The sequence below is a fragment of the Malaclemys terrapin genome, chromosome 25 (genome assembly GCF_027887155.1).
Source record: "Malaclemys terrapin pileata isolate rMalTer1 chromosome 25, rMalTer1.hap1, whole genome shotgun sequence".
Taxonomy (NCBI): Eukaryota; Metazoa; Chordata; order Testudines; family Emydidae; genus Malaclemys; species Malaclemys terrapin.
Genome location: NC_071529.1, coordinates 8,882,106 through 8,901,985, shown reverse-complemented (window position 1 = coordinate 8,901,985; position 19,880 = coordinate 8,882,106). Strand labels below are relative to the sequence as shown.

The following is a 19,880-nucleotide window of genomic DNA, read 5'->3' as shown; positions in this document are numbered from 1 at the left end:
AACTTTCAACCCTGGGTTTAGCAGGCCAATGCTCAAACCACTGAGCTATCCCTTCTCCCCACTTCCGAGGGGTGAATGCACACTGGAGGGCACTGCTGGCCAAAACCAGACTTGCTCCGTGTCTAACAGACAGTAGATCCAATTGCAAGAGTTTGCATTTCTCTGAAGGATGGAGTACCATGTACCTCGTGTACTGTTCTCAGCGGTTGGGAGCCATTTTGTGTGACCATATAGGAGATTTGCTGAGTGACTGGGTAAATGTGTGACATCAGCATTTAGATACGAGATTGGTATGTCACCTGAGTGGCTTTTTGCAGTATTTTAGGTAGTATTTTTTTAAAAGGAGCATTCTTTGCTGTAGCTGGCAATTATCAATTAAATGGTCACGTTCTACTTTTTTATTACAATGTATTAAGTGGCTTTTGGAGTCAGTGCTGGTTTGTCATGCCATCTAAAATTGCAGCCCTCCTTGACGATACCATTGATACCAACCAATCAGAGCAGAGCTGATGCGCCACACTAGAGCAGTTTCCCCGTTCTTCCAACCGTACAAACCTTTCCCGCTGGCTTCTGGCATGAACAGCCACATTCCAACTGTCCGCATTAGGACACGCAATAAACTGGAACTGGCGGACTTCAAAATTGCAATAATCCAGTGGTTTCAAAAGTGAAAAGTCAATTTATAGTAAATGGATTAAACTCTATGCTTGTTTTAATAAGCCATTTCCTCTTTGAAGTCAGTTATCTAACCCTCCACCATCATCCTAACGAATGAACTTCTGTTTCCTTTTTTACAATAAGAATAAGAACAGCTGAACTTCAAGATGGTTTCCGCTATGTGTGGGGGAAATGGGTGTGTTCCTTTTGGGGTCTTACTGCTATTAAGTATACTTGGCTTTTATGATACCCTGAGTAGGATAAACGGAGCTACAGTGTCAGGAACAAATTGAAGAAGTTTGAGCTTTTGAAAGGCAGCATAATCTAGTGGATGGAGCCCAGGGCCGGGAGTCAGAAGTGGATAAGGTGTTTATTGACTGCTAAATGTTCCAGGTATTTCCCTTCAGCCCTTGATTTCAATGGAATGTTAATGGATAACAACAGCCCAGTGCACTTGGAGGAAAGGCAGACAGCAGAAGGTTAAGGAAAAACAAATGTCAAGGGAGAGACAGCAACATCGAATTGAATTGGTTGTGTCAGACATGTTCCGTGTTTGTTGGACTGTCTGTGCAAGTGCACTGCTACAGCGTCACGTAATGACCTGCTGTTGTTTTAAAGCCCATCCAAACTGATCTGTTTCCAGATTTGCAGAATGATTAAGCATGCGAAGGCTAAAAAAAGATTCCCATGGGAGACTTCCTCAGCCCCCAGTTTCTACATCCCCATCATCAGCCTTTTAAAAATGAAATGTAGAAAGGAGCTTTGGTAACAGCAATAACCGGCTACAGCAGGCCAGAAGCTTTGCTGAAGTGTGCATCTGCCGCGTGACCAAGGAACAGAGAACGCAGTCCACCTGCGTTTGTGTGGCTTTGTAACTCTCGCCCAGGCAGTGGAGTTAGTGAAGTGGGGATTTCTTCTGCTCTTAGCATGGTTATGTTGCTAAACAATAATTTTCTCATAAAGTAAACTTAGGGCTTGTCTGCACGCAAAGTCGTACTGGCATACTGAAAGCAGAACTCCTCCTCTAGTGTGGCTGCAGTTATACCCGTATAAAGGTGCTTATAGATTCATAGATTTCAAAGCCAGAAAATACCATTGGATCATCTAGTTTGATCATCTAGTTTCTTATGGGGAGGGGAATAAACTGTGGTGACATAAGGTGCCTTTATCCCAGTATAACTGTGTCCACACCGGGGGCTGGACCGGTATAACCATAGCTGTAAAAACTCACATCCCAAATTAAAATGGTTATACTGGCACTAAATCTGTCTGTAGGTAGGTCTCAGTTAGTGACAGGCCAGGCACTCTGAGCATAACAGTATGTAAGTCACCGGGAGATTTCTAATTTGTGTACGTGTGTATTTAGAAACAGCGTATAGCTGTAGATATGAAATACAGAGGCAAAGAGGCAAATCCTTTAGTGGAGCTGTGCTGCCCATTTTATCTAGAATTTAAGACCTTATAAAGTGCAAAGACTTTGGTCTCCATTCCTTTATAGCTCTTTCTGGCTCAGATGTTTGAATCCCTCTGAACCCGTGTGTGGGGTTTGACCGTATTTCCATATTTCTGGTTTGTGCTCTTCTTAGCTGGCTGTCTCTGCCCCTTCTGTTCTCAGTCACTCGGCTCTGAGTGAAAGCGAGTCCGCTATGCCGCAGCTTCTCCAATCTGGCGGTGTTTGGATCAGGGCGGCTGGGGGGTGGCTTCAGGCTCATCTCTCCTCTAACCCCACCAGATTAGAGCTGGGGAATGTATGCAGAGCCAGCCGAGTTTTCATTTTCCTCACTTGGAATTCCAGAGCACTTTCCGACCCACTTACTGCTTGGCATGATTCCCTCTGAATGTGCTGAAGGAAACTTGGACAGCTGGTTTTTTTGCATGTTTTTCTAGCTTGTAAACTGGGGCTACCTATGCTGGAGACAAGCAATTTTTATCTGAGCTCTAACCAGGCGCTGCTCACCTCTGCTGGCCTCTGTAGAACCAGTAACTTGCGTAGACAAAGCAGCATCGAACCAGCCCATTGGCACTGCTCTCTGTACCGGGTGTTGCTGTGTGTTGTTTAACCCAAACCATGTTTGGGTGGTTTAATACAGAGTTGATCTTGGAATGGTGGTGGTGTTACTCATGCTCTTTTCTGGCTGTCGAAGGTGCAGATAATGAATAAGAAGCTGGATCTTAGCAACGTTCAATCCAGGTGTGGCTCAAAGGATAATATCAAACACAGCCCAGGAGGAGGCAGTGTGAGTACTTTCACACGTTCGTGCACTAAAACAAACCTTCTTAATAGTGGCGTGATTGTGTACACTAAACCGCCAATGCTATCTTCAGCGTTCGGATAGCTATTGGTGATGCGCAATAAATTAACCCATTAACATGGAAGACCTGGTTAGATTAAACTCTATCCAGTCCTGTACATGCATCGTGTGAACTGATTTAATTGAAAATCCTTCAAGAAGAAACAGTGTTCCATAGGAAAATATCCTGTTAAGCCAGAGGTTTCTAGCTACCTTCCATTGTCTGCAGAATGGAATGACTGTACCAGACAGAAGATTAGGTGGATACTAACGCTGTCCATGTGCCAGTTGTTGCTATGGATGGTAGCTTAGGAAGCGCGGGCAAACCGAGGTCCCCAAGTTCTGTAAAGTGCCATCTACAGTTGCAACACCCTATAAAACACGTGAAAGACCCAATCACTGCCCGAGGGCTACGTTCAATCTCAGGCAGGGGATGATACATGGGTGCCAGGGTCCTTTTGAAGATCATGCATCTACTTGTTAATGACAGCGTCTCCAGCATGCTTTAGGCAGTGGCCTGAGAGGACTGATCAGAGTATTGCTGGACTCGCTGATATTCTCCAATTTAAGCTGTTAGCTTAAATGGGGGGGGGGGGGCACCCTTATAGTGACACTAGCAGCTTGGTAGGGGCCCACTCAGAGTTACATACAGTTTGTAAATACACGCCCAGCCCAAACCTTTTACCTGTACTCGTATGGTCCAGGAAAGAGGAACAAAAACTGCGCGTTGAGTGAGTTCACTCGCCATTAAATCTGTAGGTGATCAGCTGTGTCCTCACACTGCAGTTGGAGGCAGGCTGCCGGTGTGATAATGCTTTGGGCACTATTGTCTATACATTTAAATTCGGTTTCTTTCTTCCCGTTTGAACACACGTGGCCAGATTGAGCTCCCAGTTACACTGCTGAAAATCTGGAGTAACTTAATGGACTTACACCATGTCTCTGAGGGCACAATGTGGCTCCAGGGGAATAAGGCCAGGAGAGAATGTGACAGGGCCAAGGGAAAGACTGTCACAGAAATAGTCAACAGCAGCCTAGTCTTAGAGATGGGTGTACACAGTGCTGTTTCTGACCAGCATATGGGAGCTGTCTTATGCTTAGTGATCTACCAAATTCATGGTCCATTTAGGTCAATTTCACAGTCCTGGGATTTAAAAAACATCATAAATTCCATTAATTTGGGTATTTAAGTCTGAAATGTCACGGTGTTGTAACTGTAGGGGTCCTGACCCAAAAGGGAGTTGTGGGGAGGTCACAAGGTTATTGGGGGGGGTGGGGGGGCTACCCTTACTGTTCTGCTGCTGCTGGCGGCGGCGCTGCCTTCAGAGCTGGGCAGCTGGAGAGCGGCGGCTACTGGCCGGGAGCCCAGCTCTGAGGTCAGAGCCGTGGCCAGCAGCAGCGCAGAAGTAAGGCTGGCCTGGTATGGTATTGGCACCCTTACTTCTGCGCTGCTGCCTGCAGACCTGGGTCCTCAGTCCGCAGCCGCCACTCTCCGGCCGCCCCGCTCTGAAGGCAGCAGCGCAGACGTCAGGGTGACATGGTAGGGTATTGCCACCCTTATTTCCACGCTGCTGCTGGCTTCTACGCTGCCTTCAGAGCTGGGCGCCCAGTCACCAGCTGCTGCTCTCCAGCCAGCCAGCTCGAAAGACAGCACAGAAATAAGGGTGGTAATACCATGACCCCCCTAAAATAACCTTGCGACTTCCCTGCAACTCCCTTTTGGGTCAGGACCCCCAATTTGAAAAACGCTGGTCTCTCCCGTGAAATCTGTATAGTACAGGGTTAAAAGCACACAAATAACTAGATTTCACGGGGGGAGACCAGATTTCACGGTCCGTGTTGCATTTTTCATGGCTGTGAATTTTGTAGGACCCTACTTATGCTTATCAGCAGCCTCAGACCTTTTCAAACCAATTGACTTCCTTTTGTTTTCTCCTCTCTGTGGCTCCCTTCCCTCCCCCAGGGGCTGGGCTGGCAGAAGGACCTGGCCTTGGGTAGAGTGACCAGATGTCCCGATTTTATAGGGACAGTCCCAATATTTGGAGCTTTTTCTTATCTAGGCTCCTATTACACCCCCCTCCCCCCCCGTCCCGATTTTTCACACTTGCTGTCTGGTCACCCTAGCCTCGGGGGTGAGGGGCTTTCTCCGCACAGGGCCCCATCCTGTCTGATTTTTCCCTAGTTTACATGGTGCTGCTGTGTGTACTTTGTGAGAGGCCAGCAGTCTCTGCTCTTGCCACTGATCCACTCTAGTATGGGCAATTGAATTCATGTTTCTTGCCAGTAAGAACTCAGTTAGTTAATGGGAAATGAGCTGTTGCTATAGCAACATTCATCTTTTTTTTGTGTGTGTAACCATTGGGCACAGACACTCTACGGTGTCATCTGATAATCCAGTGGGACCTCCTTTTTCTGCTCCACCAGAGAGATTCATTAGGTGAGGGGTGGTCTGAGCATTGAACTGGGAGCCAGGTACTCCTGAGATCTAATCTGGGCTCTGGCATGGATCCCCTCCGGCTGCTTGCTTTTTGCCTCTGTATCCTCTCTGAAATAGGGTTGGCTTTTCTCTGCCTCCAGGGGGATCGTGAGGGTTAGTTGATTAATGTCTGTAAAAGGGTTGGAGAGAAGGGCAGAGAATTTCTATTTATTATTTGTAAACTGCTTTGAAGATGGAAGGCGCTGTAGGCCCTAGAGCTCGAATACGTTTGATTCGAGCTTGTATTCTTTTATTGGTGCCTCCTTAATTTAAATGAAAGGTGTTGAAGACTTCCTGGAATGTGTGGGGGAGCTGGGGATACAGAGAGCAGCAGCTGGTCGGGTTCTTTGAGTCATCCTTTTCTTGCCTCTTGTGTGGACTGCAAGAGCAATTTCCCAGTGTCTGTCTCCATTCCTAGCTCCCTCCTCTGTGACGCCAAACTCTAGATTCTCGTTCTCCAATTTCACTCTCCCTTGCATGTAGAATGTGTGCTCTGGTGTCTACATGCAAGAACCATATCAAAATAAAGGAAGGCATGTTATCACTATGGTATTATTATCAGATATTTGTCTTTTAAAGTAACTCTCAGGGATATGGGGATGTTTTTTCCCTTCTGTTTTCTGCTCATGTCGTCACTGGTGTGTTTGTTTGTATGTATCCCAGGCCTTTCTAGAATATGATCTGTCATCAGATTGTTCAGTGTGTTCTTTCTTATAACGACAAACCCAGATTTACTTTAACTGTCCCTGTTGTGTGTATTGCAAAACTACTGTCTTGTTTAACCAGTTTAAATGTTTCCAAAGGCTGTTACCCGCATGTCCAAAAAAAAAAAAAAAAAATTCTAGGCGCACAGTGTCATGTGATGAGAAATCTTTGAACTTGTTGGTTTAAATGGCACCGTTTAAGTGAAATGATGAGATGTACACATTCAGACATGCTCAAAAATTTAAATACATTGTAAGTAATATGGTATAATGTGGTTTTATGTATTAAAAATTATCGCTTTGCGACTCGTGTTTTTTAAAGAAAAACTTTAATTCCCTTACAACATTTTTTCAGAAACACATATTTCAGTCACTTATTCTATGCACATTGATCATTTCTGTTCTTTCAGTTTTTGTGGACATAAACTTTAAGTTTTACTTCAGAAAAGGTATTTATTTGTTTTAAATTTCTCTTTAGTTTATCTTTTTTTGGATGATCTGAATATGAAACTTAATTAAACAACATTCCACTTCTTTCCTCTCACGTAAGCACTTTAAACTGCCTTTGCTTTCCCCCTCCTGTGGAGAACGGATGATAACCTTGTGCATGCTGAACATGTTGATTTTAGAGAGGCCGCTACACATGGGCTTTAATGATTTCACAGTTTCTGGTGGCAAGTTCTTCTGTAACTGCTAGTGTATTAATCTTACGGGGGTTTAACTCCACTTTGTCTCAAATCCAAATCAGGTCCCAGTGTATTCTGTGCCTTTTTTATCCTCGGTGATGCTAAAATGGGGTGTCCTTTCCCTTTTTCTTTTTGATACGAACAGGTGCAAATTGTTTACAAGCCTGTAGACCTGAGCCATGTGACATCCAAATGTGGTTCCTTGGGCAACATTCATCATAAACCAGGTATTGTCTGACTTTGTAGTGCCTGAGATTTCCAGCGCTTTCTCTGAAGAGCTTGTCACCTCGATTTTAGATGTGCCATGCCAAAGTGTGAGCGATAAAGAGCAGAGAGGTGGGGCTGGCTGACGATACAGGGACCAGATAGAAAGTGTGAAAAATCGATATGGGGTGCGAATAATAGGTGCCCTAAGACAAAGCCCCAAATGTATGGACTGTCCCTGTAAAATCAGGACTTCTGGTCACCCTAGCTGAGGAAGAGAGACTTAGAATGGCCAGTGTGGGTACCATTTAACAATCATTATTCTGCTCATCCCCCATCCATCAGCACATCTCGGCGCCCAGATGTGACTGCTGTTAGACAGAGTGCACAATAGATGCTTGACTCCAGAAACCTGGGTTTCGTTCTCTGGCAGCACTTAGCCCCACTCTTTCTCTTCCAGGTGGTGGCCAGGTGGAGGTGAAATCGGAGAAACTGGACTTCAAAGAGAAGGTGCAGTCGAAAATTGGGTCATTAGATAACATCACCCATGTCCCTGGAGGAGGGAATAAAAAGGTAAAAAGCTGTACTGTGCCGGATGTTCGTGCTGTCCTCTCTCAGGTGGGCATGCGCTCTGTGTATGTGTCGGAGTGAGTATGGGGCAAACACCGATCAGTGTCTGGACACAGCAGCTACAACCGGGTTTATCCAATTCCTGTTTCATACAAGCTTCCTCTTCTCTGAATGCTGGATGTGTTCTCTGCCACAGCTCCTCCTGATTATCCCCATTCTTGAAGCCACAACAACATTTTGGGGAAAGAGGGTTGCACTGCAGCTGAAATCAGTCACGTCTGAGTGGAACTGTGCTGCTGTGGTCCGCTTGGAGGTTGCTTTTCAAAAGGTGTAAATCGTCACCCGCTGGAAGTTTCAGGCTCCGATACAAGCACAGGCTTAACTTTAAAGTCAGCTGGACTTCAGCAGGGCTGAAGCATGTGTCGGGGCCTGATCCGTCCATCCGTCTGACTCATTCGTGCCTCTGAGTAACGGGTTCGGTTTCATGCCGGTGACCTGTCAGCATGGCAACAGCGGGTGTCGGCAGAGCTGCCTGCCGAGCTCAGGGAAACGCAGCCCTGCAGGGAAAGTGGGACACAAATGATCACTCTCGCGCTGTGCAGATAAATACCAGGGCGTTCATTTTGCCACAGCGAGATGTTCACCGCGTAGCAGAAATTGACAGTTGGCCAATCACTTCCTTTTGGGGATGATCAGGAGGAAACCGTGAGAGGTGTGTGGCTTTAATGCAACTGTGAGTGGTAACTTGCAAGCTACAGTCCAACTCGGCCTAACATGTGTGGCTGAAACTTCCTCTCAATAGATGTTCTTCTCCCGCATGCTTTTAAAGGTCCCACGCCTCCCCATACTATTATTAGCGTCTGTGATAACAAGCTACACATTACATGCACACTCTGTGCTCAGCCCTAGTTTGTAGACTAAGACAGATCTAAGTATTTGGGGCATTTTGAGCTCTTGGGGCCTTCACTACCAGGGTGGGGTGGAGTGGGTTGCGTTTGTATTCACAGTTCTTTAGCCAATAGGCATTTTAATATAAACAAGACATTTAATTATATATTACTTGAATATAGAATCGTAGGACTGGAAGGGACCTCAAGCGATCATCTAGTCCAGGCCCCTGCACTCATGACAGGACTAAGTATTATCTAGTCTAGACCATCTCTGACAGGTGTTTGTCAAAACAAAACAATATGATCCAGTGATTTCTTTTTATTTGATCTCCTAGTTTTTCTGTTCCCTAAATGTCAGTGTAATTGAATGGGCATATGCCCTGGGCATCCCTATTGTAAGATGTTACAGCTTATAGTTGGATTTGCATCTTACTTGGTTTTTTCAGCCTCAGCTGCAAAGTATGAAGCAGACTGTTGGACGGGGAAGCTGGCATTTCAGGGAAGCAGTCTATTAAAGACTTGACTTTAATTAGAAAAGAGCAAGTTTGTTGACATTTCAGAGAGAAGATATTTTCTTGTGGCCTCAAACGTCAGTCTCCCAGCATGGGCTGAACAGCTTGGCTACAGGGCTGTCGCAGTATTTGACATCTGAAAGTGTGTGTGTGTGTGTGTGTGTGTGTGTCGCAGTATTTGACATCTGAAAGTGTGTGTGTGTGTGTGTGTGTGTCGCAGTATTTGACATCTGAAAGTGTGTGTGTGTGTGTGTGTGTGTGTCGCAGTATTTGACATCTGAAAGTGTGTGTGTGTGTGTGTGTGTGTGTGTGTGTAATAATTTAAAACTAAATTAAAAGAACACAAGGAAATCTGGTAAGAATAAATATTTAACACTTGGGGTGGGGTGATTTGAACAGTTAAACTCTTGACTAGGCAAAGTGCTTATGTACAGCCTTATCTTTAAGCATGCCCTAGTTCTGTCAAAGGTTTTGAGACGACTCCTGCTTAAAGTTAAGCACGTGCATAGTGCTCTGCCGAATCGGGGTGTGACACTGCCAACAAACTCTGTAAAACATGTTCAGTGTAAAAAAATATTTTTGCTGTTAGCACATTGTGTGACTACTGCAAATACGTTATCTTTATTTATAATTTTATTTATTTATACATTTATTTTTATTTTCGTTGTTTAGACACGAATTGAGAACTTGCTTGGACTGTCTGTGTCGATTTTCTTAGTGCTGAATGCCCTGCTGTGCCTTTACCGGTTCCCCGCGAGGGGTGATGCGTTGGGGTGTGCACACTCCCATGTGGCTGCATATCGAACAGTGAGATTTAGTCAGTTGAATCATGATCAAACCTCATGAATAGCCAGTAATAACAAATGGCATTTTTAAAGGATCTGGATCTGTGTATACACAGATACCTTTTTTCTTTAAGACCTGCAAAAAATTGTTCATTAAAACAAATATACATTGAAGATGCTTCATAATTCGCTCTTTGTTTATTAGGTAAAAATTCAAGTCCTGTTTTTAAACACAGCCTATGGCTGAAGACTTGGATGATAGTACTTGAAATGTTCTCACGGCAAAGTGAATGGCACCAGCATCTGAAATGAGACACCGAATACAGCACAACTGGGTGGATGAATTGGGCAGGACCCAGGCAAGGATGCTGGGTTGGGGGTGATGTTTTGTGGATTCATTAGTCACCTTTGGGGACAGTGGGACAAAGTATTCGATTTCTCTGCAGTAGGAGTAGGGGGAAGATTGTTCAACATTTTTATCAAACACTTGACGAGATGGGAAGGTTTTGTTCAGTCAGCTCTGTGTTCCAGCACTTGGGTTTTGGATGCATTTTGTAAATGTCTTGAAAAGCTTTCTAGCTGTCAGCCTCTTCCAGCAAATGCACTAGCTTCTCTGACTGAGGAATTACTTGGCTTCCTTCCCCTTCTCTCACTGCCCTTACACAGCGAGCTGTCCTGTGCCGCTCTCTTCCTTGTTCAGCTCGAGCATCTTTTCATTTCTTTTTATCTCCTTGCACAGTCACTGAGCCACAGTTAGAAGCTTTTGCCCTTTGGAGCGGGGCTTTATTTGGACACGCGATATTCAAAAGCTGCAAATGGACAACACAATTACATGGCTTCTCTAATCCCGTGTGGTTGTGTATCGCAATATTGTCATTTAGCCACAGGCCTCAGTCAGTCATGTGATCACGATACTGAAATTCACACCTTCTGGATACGTACATCTAGCTCTGGGTACATCTACAGTGCAAAAAACAAACCTCGGCAGCGAGTCTCCGAGCTCGGGTCAGCTGACTTGCGCTCGCGCTGCAGGGTTCCAAATAGCAATGGAGACATTCCCACTCGGGTGGATTCCGGGCTCTGAGACCCTTCCCCCTGGCTGGGTTCCCGCTGCTATTTTTAGCCCTGTAGCACAAGCCTGAGTTAGTTGAGCCGAGCTCGGAGACTCAATGCTGCAGGAATTTTGTTGGTTTGTTTGCAGTGTTCGATCTACCCCCAAAAGACCAAAGGGGGTAACATGCACTGTACAGGCTCGGCGTAGCCTACAGAGTCCCTCTGGTGTCCAGTGGCCATTCTCACCCTTTAACCCAGAGCTGCTGGCTGCCAAATCCCAACATGCAATGTGCCCTCTTAATCCAGGGAGGAGCTGCTTGGACCAGGATCGAGCGGGACCTGCATCTCCGTTCAAGGGACAGCTGCCGGCCGTTGGTTCCATTTTAGAGAAATTAGACCTGGCCCTGGCCAACTGCCAGTATGAGCCTTGGCTAGAGCAATTCAGGTGCCCGCTGCTTCGTGTGACGGTTTCTCGCCTTCGTGGCTGTTAGGCTAGGAGAGGATGGGAACATCAACTATGTTTTAAGTGGTACTTGGCCACGAGAGGTGGGAAAATGGACATTTGGAAAATGAAGCTGCTTCCGTCCCAGAGGTCCTCCCCACAGGAGTGACTCTCCGAAGTTACGGGGCGAGACATCCAGACAGCCTAAATACTCCCCCAAATAGTCTACATTTGTTTGGTGAGTGCGAGTGTGTCTACACTGCATGTGTACGTGGTCTGATGGCAGCACGGGTAGGAATACCCAAATGCTAGCTCGACTCCTGAGTACGTCCTCACCTTGTGGGCCCATGTGTCACATCTTCACTGTTCCCTTTAGCTGGGCTAGCTAGAATCCAGCTAGCCTGGTATGTGAGCAATCACTTCTCTGGTTGCAGAGTAGACATCCCCTTAGAGACTGCGGGATGTTGTAGGACCACAGGATGGTTCAGGATGCTGATTCTTGACAGCTGTGTTCAGGTGCGGTAAAACTTTGCCGTGCAGACCAGGCATTGGTGCTGCTGTTACACCTGTGGCTCCGATTGCATGTCTCCCTATGAATCTGCTTTGGATAGTCTCTCTGGGCATCTCCTTTCTCATAGCAAATGGGATTTTCCTTTTCCCGCCTAGCTCCACACCTCCTGGCCCTGTCGTTCTTTCTCTCTCTATGGGCTCCGTGAATTTTCCCTCTCTCCTTCGATGCGTTTTGCAGACCTGTTCCTCCCTTCCCATTTCTTTGCTGTCGGTTTTAATTCAGTTCATTTTGTTGCTGACGCCCTTTTGCGCCCCACTGATTTCTCCACCTGTAGAGAGAGAAGGGCAAGGACGATGAGCGCGGTGCACAAAATGGTGTGTCCCAAAGCGCAGGGCCTCAGGCATTGCTCACTGAGCCCGCCATCCCCGAGGAGAGCCCGCTCCCAGACTTGCAGCCAGATGGCGATGCCAGTAAGTAGCCACTCGTCAGCTTCCACCATAGAGCATGTGCGTCCACAAGAGAGGGGGGGGTTGGCTAACGCTAGCCTGGGGCACGGTGCCGGAACCTGTCTGTAAATGCTCAGCCGGATTGTGTGTGAGTGAGGGTGACAGTCATGTAATGTAGCCAGCGAAAGTCACTGAACACTGGGTGGGGGCAGGTTCTTTTTACAGCGTCCCCTGCACAGCTCTGCCAATATGTCGCGGGCCCCGCTAGTCCCCCCCGATCCACCCGCCAAACTGCAGCCAACGTGCCGTAGGGCTGGCGGGCAGCACCCCGTGATGTTCTGGTCCAGGGGTTCTCAGACTTTGGTACTGGTGACCCCTTTCACGCAGCAAGCCTCTGAGTGCGACCCCCCTTATAAATTAAAAACACTTTTTTATATATTTAACACCATTATAAATGCTGGAGGCAAAGCGCGGTTTGGGGTGGAGGCTGACAGCTCGCGACCCCCCCATGTTATAACCTGAGGGGTCCCGACCCCCTGTTCTGGTCCTTTCTCCCCCTTTGAGTTTTGCCTATTCACCTTAACTTGCAGCGGCCCCTGCTGCTAGCCCCAAGACAAAGCCTCCCAAAGGGGTACTTGGGGTCAGGCTGCCCCCTCCCCACCCCCGAGCTCACTTTGCTGTCACCTGAACGCAGTGAATAAGAGCAGGTCTGCAGAGATGAAAAGCCAAAAGCATTAGTCCCTGTACTGCCGATCAGTTGTCTCTGGCCCCCTCCTCGGCGTTCGGCCAAGGGGACTCCCCTTTTTGCCCTGCTAGGCCGGGGTGTGAGAAAGTCACTGCTCCCCTGAAGTGAGGCCAGGTTCTGCCCTGGTTTTCCTGCAGGCACCTCCCTTTGCCGCTAGCGGTCCATCTGCCTGAGGGCATTGGGCCGTTATTGGCAAATGGTTCCTTCAGGCTTCACCCCCACTCCCTGTCATGGGGCTGAACATGGAACAGAAGGTGCTGTGCTCGTCCTCCTTTCACCCGCTTCCTCCTCGCCACACCCCTGGGGATGGCCGGTGGGGACAGAGCATTAACTCACCGTTCACCAAAGCCTCTCACGTGGGCTTGATTGACACTCCCCCCCGCCCCCCCTCATGTCGGGGCTCACCCTGCGCCTTTTCTTTGTGCAGATCGAGTCTCACAAGCTGACCTTCCGCGAGAATGCCAAAGCCAAGACTGACCACGGAGCCGAAATCATCTACAAGTCCCCCACCGTCTCCGGAGATGCCTCCCCCCGTCGCCTTAGCAACGTCTCCTCCACCGGCAGTATCAACATGGTGGACTCCCCCCAGCTGGCCACGCTAGCTGACGAAGTGTCTGCTTCCCTGGCCAAGCAGGGCTTGTGATTGCCTGGCCGTGGGCGGAGAGAAGAGAAGAAAAGAAAAATCAATCTGGCCTTCTTCCTCTGTTCCTTTTACAACTACTCCCCCCCTCCCCCTGCCCCCCAAATGGGTAACGATTTAACCTACTTTTACTGTCCATTCAGCTCTGGCTCCAGGACTTCAAAATCAGTAACAGCATTAGATATAAACCCTCATCTTCCCCAGGCGATCTTAGCCCAGTGGAAAGGAACCTGATCACCCCACCCCCCACCCCAAAAGGGAGTTTGGTTTCTGGAGAGGTTGGTGCTGCTTAAATTTAACTTCAAGATACAAGCCTGTTCCCATCTCAGTCAGACTAATCCCCAGCCCGCCAAAGATACCGGCATCTCCCCACCTCTAACAACATCCCCGGTTGCTTTCCAGCACCCACCCGCCCACCCCCTGCTGGGGAGCACGGGGCACTGCACTCACCTTGGAAATCTCCCGTATGCAGTGTTGTTCCCAGGATATGAGACACCAGGATGGGTGAGGTAATAGCGTTTATTGGACCAGCGTTGGTTGGTGAGAGAGACGAGCTTTCGAGCTACGCACAGCTCTTCCCTCTGCTCTGGGAAAGTACTTGGTGTCCCAGCTGAGTAACTGCGAGCACCCGAGGAAGAGCTCCATATAGCTGGAAAACGTCTCTCTCCCACCGCCAGAAGCGGGTCCAGTAAAGCTGTTACCTGGCCTGCTTGTGTCTCTGATGAAAGTCTCGGACTAGTTAATACTATGTAGAAACCCAGAGACAGTATGGGAGGCCACCCACCTTCCCCAGAGACTTCTTGGGGCGGGATGTGGCAGAAACACCTCTTTTCTCCCCTGGAATTTGGCCCCGTAGCTACCTGGATTCCAGGTCACAGGCTGGGGCCCAGGATCCGACTGCCTCTTCTCTAATTAAAGGGCACCAGCCTTATTCCTTATACCCAGCAAAACTGACTTTCAAGTCCTGGGAGCCCACAGCTTCCCTCCACTCGGAGCGAATGGCCCGTCCCGAAGGGGGTAGTACTAGTAGCCATGGCAAACTCGCTGTTCCCAGAGCTGGTTCCTTTGTCTAGGCAAGGATCTCGCCTGCTCTCTGGTTTGACTAACGTGGTTTCAGGGCTCCTTCTTTTAACTCGTATTAATGACAACAACTGGCGACTTTTTTCTCCCAGGCTGTTTCTCTTACAAAAGGATTTCAGCCTTTAACCCGGGCTTCTAGGGGCAAGGCCTGCTCCCACCACTGCTCTTCTCCTGGGCTGAGGCCTCTTACCCTACTTAATTTGATGGCCTTGGGCCTGTATCCAGTTCACTGCCCTCTTCCTCCTATCCCACTCCCACGCCTGCCAGCGTGTGCACTGTGTGGTCTGGAGTGCAGGCAACCCTGGAGCGCGGTCCCTCGGCAAGGCAACTAAACACTGGGTGAGTGGGTTGGGCGACCTGTTGTAAGAAACAGCAGAGTGCTGACCCATCTGAATGCCTAAGGACTAGTGTGAGGATGGGGGGGATGGCTGGAATTTGTTTCCCTCCCTCAGTACCTGTAGCCTTTCTGTTCCGCACATGGTCTGAGGTTAAGGCCATGCCTGTCTGTGTCTGACTGGTTGATGTGGGCTTGAATACTCTGAGGCTGGCCACACAGATTTCTCAACTTGTGTGTCAGTTTCTGAGAAGCTGCAAAGGGAAAGTGCTCTTGCCCTGATCTGAGCTGAATGAATAGAGGACTTCTGGGTTCTGTGCTATCTTCCAGTAGAAAAGGGAGACGCTTGAGTTAGACATGTGTGGGACAGCTAAGAGCTGCGGGATTTGAATTCTCCATCTTGTTAGCGTAACAATGCCTAGACTGAAGGCACGTTTCTTTGGTCGGAGCAGTGGATAGAGGGTGACAGAGCCAGGGACAGATGGAAATAGCATCACTATTTCACCTAGCGATTTTGGAAGAAAATCTTTACGTCCAGGAGATAAGATGTGTCTGAAGATAGAAATTGGGCTTCCCTCTTCTCAAACCCAACTGCCTGCCCATAAATCCCTCCCTCCCCCTTATAGCCCCAGGTGGCCCCTGCATCTTTTAAGCTCCAAACGCTGGCTCCATGCGGTGGTAATGATGACACTAGGGACTAGCAAAGGGATGGTCTTGAAGTGTATCCCCGCTGCCCTAGTTTTGTCGGAGTGGTGCATTTTATGCTGGAGCTGATGAGTAGATGAGTCTAGGATTTTTTCTTTGGCATACCCTTGTGTTGTATAGTGGGATTTGTCTGTATATGCTTGGAAATCACCAGGGTGATGATTGTTCTATAAAAAGCATGTGTTGTAAAATTCAGTAGGTAGGTTTTGAACTGCCCCCAGTGCTCAGTACTGTGCTAGAATTCAGCCAAAGCGACTCTCGCTGTTGTCTGTTTAATCAGCAAAGGGTGAGAGCAAATCTGGCTAAGGCCAGAGACAAATGCAGTAGAACTGAACTGGGTCAGCATTGACCCGGTATGATGGGAAATGTGTTTCCAGAAGCTGGAGGGGTCTGACCCCGTGAGCTGTGTGTGTTTTCTGGGAATTTGGCCTGCAGACGAGAGAGAAGACTGGAAGTTCATTGCACTGCTGCGCTGGTGAAACTGTCCTGCTAGATAAGTGGAGGTGGTCACTGAGCCCAACCCTTCTTCCTGTGCAGGACTGGGCCGTACGAGGTGTCCTCTGAGGCTTTTTCCAATCTTCATTAGATGCCCCAGGTGATGAGTCTGCCCCGGCTTCCTATAGGTTATTCCATAGCCACTGCCCAGGAAACCCTTTCCCAAGGCCAAGTGCTGCTGTTAGCACCCGAGGGGGCCGGTAGTGGCAATAGGAGTTCTGCAGGCCTGCTGGTCACTTTTCTCTGGATCACATTTGAAGCCATGGGTGCTATAGATCCCAGCAGCATTTTAATGGACGTTAAACTTTGAAAAAGAGGCAGAGCGGATCTCCTCTTGTTCCACCCCCTGAACGCCTCCCGGTGATCTCCAGCAGGCTGGTCAGTGGATTTTCGAATCACGGAAGCACTTGCAGTCCCTGACACGCCTGTACTACCCTCCTTTGCAGATGGGGAAAGGGAGGCAGGCTGGGAGGAGCGATTGGCCCAAAGCGTCACTGAATCATTGAGCTGGGATTAGAATTTGGGGAGCCTGGGGGGTCAAACCAGTAAAGGCTTTGATTTCACAGGAGCACCATTTCCTCCGTTACCCATGGACCCGCTGGTGGGAGAACCAGAGGGCAGCTCTGTTCCTTGTTCTGAAACTCCAGCTGCTCGGTCCCACCCTGTGCAGTGTCTGCCGTGAGACTGGGAACAAGGCTCACTTCTGTGCCATTGACTAATGGTCTTTGATCACAGCCCCCATGGTCACATGGCTGACTCGCCAGGGGCGTAAGAAGCTTTAATGTTTGGAAGTGGTGTGTTAGTCACGTCCTGCGGCTCCACCGTTAACACCCTGTGCAGAAGACAGGCCCAGCTTCTCTGAGGTCTGTGCTAGCTTACCCGACCACTCATGCCCTCGCCTCTGACCTCCCCAAGAGAGCCACTCTAGACATGGGGGGCGGGGTGGGAGGGTCTGGGATGTCATGTCCATGCACCTGGCTTGGGGGCTGTGCGTCAGAGGGCCACAATCACACCCCGGCAGGCTGGTGCTGCCTGAATTCTAGCTCTGGATTAGAGTGTCAGGAACTCGAACTGCCTCTTTGATACCAGGGGGGCGTCTTCCCTTGCGAGAGGCTGAATTAGGAATTGTAATTGGAAAAGAAAATGCCAGGAAGTTGGGTGACGTCTTGGGGCTCTCAAGTGTCAATTAGGGAAAAGTAGGTGAGCTGCTAGTGGCCCTGCCGCCACCTTTGCACCCGCTCCTCTTCTCCCGTGGCCACAGCGCCTGGCCCAGAAGCTCGGTCCTTAAAGGAAAACTGCCCTTCAAAGAGCTGGGCGCTGCCGCCCTGAACTCAAGCGTTCAATGCTTTGGGTTTGCACCATTCTAGCCCTTTGTTTACACAACCCTGAGTGCAAATGAAGGTTAAAACAAGACAATATGTCTCTTGCTGCTTTTGTTGCTAGGGCAACCTAGTCAGAACAAGCATGAGGTCACTGGCCTTGGCTGCCGCTTGCCAGCCCTTCCCCTAGATACTGCTGCACCTGCTCTGAGAAGTGCTCCAGAACTGCCTTTCCTTCCCCCATTGCCTGCCTCAAGGGCGGGGCTACCTGTGCAATAGGTGAAGCTAATTGCGAGGAGGGGAGGTCATTAAAAAGTCAGTATTAGGGAGCTGGGGATGCACTGGCCCGGTTCCCCCTGTGTACCCAGCAAGGTGCTTGTGTAGGGCCACCCCCGTGCTCGGGGGCAGGATCACCAGCCCGGCCCTGGTCGGGTGCCTGCTATTTTACTGGGTAGACCTGCATCCAACAGCCCTTTGCCAGTGGGAGTAGCCCAGTGTGAACTGCAAGGTGCCGGCAACTGCCCCTTCGATCTGGGCTGTTGCAATCGGGCGCTCTGTTTGAGAGGCACAGGGCTAGTGCTGGCTAGAGTGTATGCCAGTAGCCGTGCTTGTTGCAACCTTACCGCCTGTATGATGAGCAGAAACTGCCCTGAGTTAGCATCTAAAACCTCCTCCTCCTTAGCCTGCCCTCTACCAGCATCAAGCCAACCCGCGGTAACAGCAGGATTGGGCCCAGCCCGACTGGAGCAGCCTGCTGCTCTTGTACCGAAACAACGGCGACAGGAGTCTTGGTTCTGGTGTATGAGCTAATCTTAAGGCAGCTCCGAGGGGGGGCGGGGGGTTAACTGCATTCCCGCTGGCTGCTGGGCAAAGGAGGTCACGACCCTGTTCTCCTTTTTCCATTTACTTTCAAACGGAGCTGAATTTCAGTGGTTGATTGTTAAGCTGTGATTCAGTTCAGCTGGTTTGGTGGGTGGCACAAATCTGAGCCTGGAGTTTCTAGCCCCTGAGCACTGGTCTGGTTTCTCTCGGGTGCAGCTCGCCGGTGCTCATTCCGATCAGTCCTTCAGGAACCAAGAGGCGGCAGGGGGAGGTTGCCTGTAGCACTGGCCCAGCTTTGAAAGGGAGATGCTGGGTGGGGAGTCGAGGGCAAGCAAGTCAGCCGATTGGCTCGCACTTATTTCCACAGCGGTCGCCCTGGTCACGCGGTGGAGACGCGGCCCTAATGCTTGCTGAGGATGGCAAGGGTCACGTGACAGCCTGCATTCACTGTCAATAGTTCCACTTAACTGGACTCTATGATTGTAATCACAGACTTTAAAGGGTCTTATCTTTGTATCATTGTGGGATGATAGGAACCCTAGGAGATTTCTGTCCTATGTAAATGAGCAACTGGGAGAACCATTTTAACCCTTTTCTGCTTCTACTGAAGACTGGGCACCTGCAGTGCCGTGAATCTCAAACTCTCCTTAGCCAAATTTCACAGAGTACAGTGTGGCCAAAATGACTTTGGCTTGCTGCAGTCCCCTGGCCCAGGCAGAGGTGATGACTTTTGGCACAGTCAGCACCCAGTTATTTTAGAATGTAAATAGCTGGAGTTTAGGAATGGGGGGTTTTAGTTTTTATGAACGCGGCCTGAATGTCATTTGTTGGGAGCTTACAGAAATCTGCAGACTCAACCCCCTTCCCAGATGTTTCAACTTGCTTCTGTCAGAATCCTGCAGTCATTGCTGTCTAGAGCTTCTCTCCCTGCCCTTTCCAGCCCCCCACTCTGCTGTCAGCTGTCTTTACCCTCGCCAGCTGGGTCCCAGCCTTCCTTTGCAGTACCCAGACACTCAGCTAGTCCCAGTTCCCACCCTAACCCTCCATTCCCCAAGAGCCCAAGCCTGAACTCCCAGCCCATAGAACACGGTCATTTTATAGATGTCACCTACCTGGGCCTTAAGCCAGGGCCTGAGATTTACTGCTAAGGGACGGTCCATTGCTGTACTGTTCCTTTGGTCTGAAAAGGGTTAAAACTGGCACTATAGAACCATATTTCTGAACTCCAAAAAATGCTCCTTCCAGGAATTTGAAGTGGCAAAACGACAATTCTGGTATTTGCAATCCTGTGATTCCCTTTTTAATTTTGGGGGGAGGGGGTAGGAGGGCTTAATCTCTGTATGATCATCCTAGCTTTAGCTTCCCGTTTGTGACTGTCCATAGTGTAGTGTGTGTTTTAACAACTGGTTTACACGGATTGTTGCTGTAAAAGTGAATTTGGAAATAAAGTCATTACTACAATAACATGCTGCCTTGGTGGTTCTGCGTGTGTGGGAGGGGATGGAAAGGCTGG

The 19,880-nt window shown here is 48.9% G+C and overlaps 1 protein-coding gene across 14 annotated transcripts in view; it reads left to right on the top strand.

Moving 5' to 3' along the window:
• Positions 1-19,831, top strand: part of MAPT (microtubule associated protein tau) — a 90,987-nt gene extending 71,156 nt beyond the window's left edge. For 9 of the 14 annotated variants that reach the window (XM_054014191.1, XM_054014188.1, XM_054014186.1 and 6 more), the window contains 4 exons: positions 2,802-2,894; positions 6,960-7,041; positions 7,479-7,591; positions 13,400-19,831. In XM_054014191.1, the coding sequence (XP_053870166.1) occupies positions 2,802-2,894; positions 6,960-7,041; positions 7,479-7,591; positions 13,400-13,615 (504 nt within the window). In that variant the 3' untranslated portion in view covers positions 13,616-19,831. Of the gene's footprint in view, positions 1-2,801; positions 2,895-6,959; positions 7,042-7,478; positions 7,592-12,115; positions 12,252-13,399 lie in introns of all 14 variants that reach the window. The other 5 variants (XM_054014193.1, XM_054014183.1, XM_054014192.1 and 2 more) reach the window with 3 other exon arrangements.
• The last annotated feature ends 49 nt before the right edge of the window (positions 19,832-19,880 follow it).